The sequence below is a fragment of the Erpetoichthys calabaricus genome, chromosome 2, assembly GCF_900747795.2.
Source record: "Erpetoichthys calabaricus chromosome 2, fErpCal1.3, whole genome shotgun sequence".
In the NCBI taxonomy this organism is placed as follows: domain Eukaryota; kingdom Metazoa; phylum Chordata; class Cladistia; order Polypteriformes; family Polypteridae; genus Erpetoichthys; species Erpetoichthys calabaricus.
This window is the reverse complement of record NC_041395.2, coordinates 275,258,822-275,265,060: the sequence shown is the minus strand read 5'-3', so window position 1 is coordinate 275,265,060 and position 6,239 is coordinate 275,258,822. Positions and strand designations below refer to the sequence as shown.

The window sequence follows — 6,239 nt, the reverse complement described above, 5'->3', positions numbered from 1 at the left end:
TTATTTTCTTTTGGCATAACTGTACATTGAAGAATAGACATTTTAATTAAAATCTCCAATTGGACTGAACCTTTTTTCTCCTCCCATAAACAAAAGTGTATCCATAGCTAAATGAAGTGTGAGATATTCTTAAAAATAAAAAGGTTTATCAGTCCTGTTGACCATTTTTAATGGACACGATAACCATTTTAAAATTTGTAAATAATTATTTTCCAGAAAAGTTTCTAAACGCGTTCTCATTTTTAATTCCGGTATGTGTGATTAATTTAAACACACCTTTGGTAAAAACAAGCTAGAAATAATGTAATATAGCGTAATTTAATTGGGGTCTTAATTCTTATTAACAGAGTCAAATGTAAAATCTATAACTGCTTTCACAGCAATTAAACATACTTAAAGTAGCAATCGGAATTAAATGAATGAGGACACGTTTTTACCCTTCTGTAAAATTAGCATATAGATGTTTTCATAAAAACAGTTTTCTCTAAAAGTGCTGAACGACGAGTAAAAGGAAATCGCGGACAAGAAGCTCACACTGGAATAAAACAGGAGTGTACAGCGATATATAAAGTTTAAAGTGATGAAAAGAATGTTTAGAATCATCATAATACTGACGGATAGCAACACGGACTCGTTTAATTCTACCACCCAAAGGAAAAAAATACAGATCAGAATAAGTGGAGAAAAATCCTGAATATTGTTTTTTAACGTTAATATTTTCAAGTACATGTTCATTATATGGATACATCTTGTTCATATATTGGCATACACAGCAATCCACTTTTTTGGCTTTAGGAGAGGCACATTTTCTTTATAAACCAATTTAAAAAAAAAGACGAAAGATTTTTGGAATAGAATTGTTTCTTATTTTTCCAGAATACATACAAAAAATACCAATTCTCTTTCCATGGTATACACCTTAAAAATAATTGCAATTTAAAATTATACTGACAAGTTGGGATTTTTTAGTAACAAACATGCATGTAAATTTCCGTTTCTTCCAATGAGACATTAAATAAGAACGTACAATACAATCATAGCAATTTCAAATAAACATCAAAAGAAAAAAAATAACTATTTCATTAATATTCTACCATGGATGTTTCACTTTACCTATCGAGTCAGTTTAAGAAGTAATGCACTTTTGAGTTTATTGTCCCGCTTGAAGCTAACATAAATAAATACAGTGTCCACGGATCCAGTCCTTAAGTGGACAGTAAATATAAAAGTTTTTATATTTGTATTTAATATAAATTTTAAGTTAGTCTTTCCCACCCACTTTTTTTCTTTTTACTGATATCCCAGAGCTGATGCTGTGGTCAGTCTTTGTCCATACAGTGCATAAGGAGAGTAATAGGGTCCCGTGGCTGCAGGCACTGGCACTGGAGCGCCCGGAGTTGGCAAAGGGCTCTTTGAATATGGGTGATAGCGACTAGTGAGCCCCAAAGCATGGTGAGGACTCCTGAGTGCCAATGTGCTGGGACTCCCAGGAGCTCCCGTCGGAGGCATATGCATGTGGCAAGCCATGGCAGCTGCAGCGGCACTGGCCAGGGACGAGGAGCTGGGGTAGCCTGCCATTAGTTTGTCTGTTCCCGTGAATGCGGTGTGGGTCCGCAAGTGGTTCAGGAGTTCTTCCGATGAAGAAAAACGCTTATCGCAAGGTCCGTTTGCCGACACCCAATTGCAGACGTGCGGCAAGGGGTCATTGGGCAGCATGAAGCCATATGGGTACAAAGGATGTCCTGCAAAGGAAGGGGGCGAAGTGTGCACAGTGTGCAGTGGGTGCGCCGGGTACACGAGAGGGTATCCAGATTTGAGAGCAGCCGCAGCAGCAGACTCGTGCGTACACGATGCACTGGCGGCCCCGGCCAGGTGGCTCGCACAGTGGTAGCTCAAACAGTAAGGGTCTCTGCAAAGACTAGCGGACATGATTGAAGGCGGAGAGGCCCCCGCTAACGGGCTGGATCCGGCCTTGCTGCAGCCGAGTGAACTAGCCGCCGCCAGCTGTGCATTGACTAGGCTATTAGACTTAGTTGGGTCTAAAGTCACTCCATGTGGCAGAAACTGAGGAGGATAACCGGCGTAGGCCCCAGCCAGTGTCCCAGGGTATGACATGCCAGCCGGCGGAAGAGGAAACACTGTCTGTCCTGGCTTATACGGGGAAACCGGAGCTACGAGACCAGAGCCTAGTACCGACACAGAGGAGGCCGAAGACACGGCTGAAGAGTCTGATGTAGCGGGCTTTGATCCTGAAGTAGTTTCCTGATGTTGGTTCACTTCCACGTTTATTCCAGCACAACTCACGCTTATTCTGCTATGACTAATGCTGGTGGTCCCCGACCCTTCCGTTGAGCTGTTTTTGTTTGAATCCGAGTCTTTTTTTTCCTGTCCGTCTCCCGGTTTGCCCTCGGAAGGCAGGGGGGACGCAGAAGAGCTGGAATTCGGGCTGCCTGTCCTTGGCGTAAACGGCTGGCAGGTGGCGCTAGGCACACGAAAACCAGATTTCTCTCCGCCCGAAACACCGGAGGCCGAGTCCTTCTTCTCAGAGGGCTTGGAGTAGGGTTTGAAACTCGATTTGTCTTCCACTCCGATGTCGCTCAGTTTCAAAGGGCCGGACTTGGCGTCTTTGTCACTAGATCCATTAGACGTTACCGACGAGAGTTTGGATGACGGTGGAGGATCTGGTTTACCGATTTGTGAGCATGTTTGAGCCAAGAGGGCCAGCGGACTTTTCTTGGCATCCAACTGCGAGGAATGAAAAAAAAGAGGAAAAAATAAATCAATTTACTTGTATAAATTTAATCTGTAAATAACCACATCAGGATTCTTTTACATGCCAAAATCACATTTTATAAAGTCACGCGTTTTATTTCACTTAATATAATCGCTGCATTGAAAAGGATTACGTTATAAATACAGAATTTTGGACTTTTCATACCAGGGATTAGCAGCTCCCCTTCCCTCTAACTTTAAAATGCATAACGTAATGACGTGTGTTAAAATCGGATTTATACTTTTTTTATACTTTTGCCCTTCACGTAAAAATAAGTACATTTGTACAAACAAAGCCTCGGATTCTACATATTCGAATAAAAAAATAACTTCACGATTGCGTAATCTATATCGGTGTGAAAAAGGTCTCCGATATTCATAAATGAATACATTCAAACATAATAGCATGACTATCTTTAAATATAGGACGTGCTATGTGCGGTTTTGGGTAACCCCTAAATACAATTTTTACAATACATTACTTTAACGAACATAACGTTAAATCGCCACAAAAAATAAAAATCTTACCTCAATAGGACTGATCGGAGTCGATGGTAGAGGCTGTAGATATTCGGGGTGCAAAATGTGTCCCGTTCGTGCGGTCAGCATTTTCAAAATCTTGATAGGAAGACGATTAGCTTGTCTGTGCGGATCCGAAGGAGGGACTGAGTGGAGAAAGGGTTTGTTGATACTGTTGGAGGCGCACTTCCCTGAACCGCTGCTTTCCGAGGCTGGACTGGAGTTACAATTTCTAAGAGCAGACACCGAGGGCGATGTGATCATGACCCAATTCTCAACAAAATGTTAAAAATGCATTGATCAGATGGATAGGCATACGATTTTCATCATTAAAAAACAAACAAGCAAAGATGGGAGGAGAAAAGACAATAGGATAAACAGTCCTCGGTAAATGGAACGGGTGTAATCCTCAAGCAGAAGGGTGCAGCCAGCAGACGGAAGCGAGGCTCTCGCAGGTTTCAAGCTGTGTCTGCAACATTGGCTGCTTTCGCTGCGCGCCTTCCAGCAGATCCTTACAGTACTCCTCCCAACCCAAGATCTGGCAGAAAAACTCACTTCAAAAGCAGCTGAATTAGTCCGAGATTAAAGCCTTTGCCGCCTTCCAATCAAATGGGACCCCGAGGTGATTGGAGGGTCAAGGGGATGTGACGTTCCTTTTTTGTGAAGTCTTCTATTTTGTTCTCTTGGAGGAGGTGTGTGAGGAAGGGAGGGATGCATAAATATTTTGTTTCTTATGTACTCCTTAACTACAGTGTGATCCTTAACAACGTTTAATGTCGGAGAGCTGCAGTAAACAGTCGCGCCAGTTTTTACTCTTGATAATGCGTATATAATTAACAATTTTGATTAAGAATGCAAATTTTGGAAAAGCCGCCTGTGCACGATTTAATTATATAAACAGTTAAAGAAACACGAATATACATGCGATGAATTATATGTAGGCGGGTTGCTTATTTTTCTTTCATTGTACTTTCTTTTCGTAATCGTATGTTTTACTAAATGCAATCTTCCGCGAGCTCTCTTTCTCTTTCTCTCTCTCGCTGGCCCAGTAGATTAGAGCGTTTAATGAGTGCTCCTGACTTCACATAAATGAGGCTTTCTTACTAGAAAGGTTTCAGTTAACAAAAAGCGAATTCTTTTAGTGGCGTGACATGATTTACTCGGATTTGGTGACGATGGCTGCTGTAAATGTCGCTAGCGGACTGTTCTGTTTTCTACGCGTTGTCCTCTAATCATAACGAGTACCGCATTACAAAAAAGAGCATATTTACCACCGTCGTTATAATGGGCTCTTTTCGTGATTAACCGTTTGTCTTAAAATAAAAAAACGGCACGAACATAATTGAAATGAAATAATTTAGTTTCACACTGGATGGTAAATGCACTGGTTCCGCTCCAACCGAGAAAGGCGGGGCTTTTTGTTTATTTTTATCTGCTTGCTGCAAGTCCCAATGCGTAAAAAATAAAAATGCACTCTGCCTAAATGGTCCCCCTTTTAAAAACTTGTTCACGCCAAACATAAGATCAACCCTCTTCTTGTTTAGTGTTTAAATTCTCCAATCAGGCATGCGTTGACAGGAGAGAACCAATGCAGAGATAGAGGGATGTGGATGTCGCATGTTTTCAATATTACATATACACCTCCCTTCCTGCTATATCTATCTCCACCCCTCCGTCAACTGTCAATTCTACTCGACCGCAATCAATCAGTTATTTGTCAGCCCCTGTCAATCCGGTCTTGATTTATGTCAGCTTTTGTTGCTGATTACAGGCCTGGTGTGACTGGAAGAAAAAAAGGAGAGAAGAAAAAAGACGGCTCTTTTGAAAAGAGCCATTCAATTTAAGGAAATAAATCGCTCTCTGAGTAAATTCAATTTGTATGGCAACAAAAGGAAGATGCACTTCGGTTACCGCAAATGACTGGCATACATACCTGAATTTCGTGCCATTTGCATGTTTTCAAATATTAAATATATGCACATGTTAAATGACATTTTTTTCCCTTGTTCGTCTTTGACTTAGCGACATTAAATACTGATTAGGAGAGCAGTGATCTAAAGAGGCATCGAGTTGCTAAAAGATCCCAACGGAAAAGTCTTATCTTGTGTCCGATCTTTTTTCCCCCTCTGCGGCGGTTTCCTCGTTTGTCCTTTATTCTAGGCGCAGTCTGTAATCTGTGTTTACAGCTAACAGGACCCTCGTGTTCTCTTTTGATGTCGCAAAGTGCATTGTTAAGAGAGACAGCAGAACAGTAACTCGCACTTAAGTGCTTTACTAAGGTGAGGCCGAGGCTTTTAAGTATTTTTGTCGGAGGCCTGATTATAAAACTTCCTACTCAACTTTATTAAAGTTGTAAATTTTTTTTTATTTTTTATTTTGCGATCCGACAACAGGAAAAACGAGATATTCTATGTGTTAATCATCTCCGCTTTTGTTTCCGGGGCTCGACTTGGTGGCCCACACAATCTACATTAACAAAAAGGTCACTTGAAGATAAAAAAAAAAAAAAAAACTTTGACAAGTGAAAGACGAGGTGAATGCAGGGACAGAGAAAATTCCCGACCTAGATTCTCCAAAACGGGGACCGTTCCCCCGTACCCGAACAAACTACTCACTACACTAAAAGAGGTCTGCGGGCGTATTAGGGTATAGAAAAGTAATACATGCTTTTGTTTGTGAATATTACATTTTAAAGTAACTTTTTTTCCCCCTTCGTTAGGCAACACTGACGCGTCGGAGATTCGGGAGCCGTGCTTTTCACCTATCGTTTTCTTCTACTTTAATGACTAGTCACATTGATTGATTAAGTGCTCGGAGGAGGGGGGCGGGGGGGTTAAATGAAACCTTCATTTGGGTTCATTTGCATTTGCAAGTGCTTGGAACAGCTGTTTTCCTTACAGGACCAGAGAGACTTCTATCTGTTTTCTAGTTGTATTTGTCCTGCCTCC

General features: G+C 41.3%; 1 protein-coding gene across 1 annotated transcript; it reads right to left on the bottom strand.

Annotated features, from left to right (window-relative positions):
* Positions 1 to 616: 616 nt before the first annotated feature.
* On the bottom strand, positions 617 to 4,634 carry znf503 (zinc finger protein 503). Its single transcript, XM_028795554.2, has 2 exons — positions 3,301 to 4,634; positions 617 to 2,745 (listed from the first exon to the last, which is right to left on the bottom strand). Exons 1-2 carry the CDS (start codon positions 3,553 to 3,555, stop codon positions 1,291 to 1,293), a joined length of 1,710 nt encoding a protein of 569 aa, XP_028651387.2. The 5' UTR covers positions 3,556 to 4,634; the 3' UTR covers positions 617 to 1,290.
* Positions 4,635 to 6,239: the final 1,605 nt, after the last annotated feature.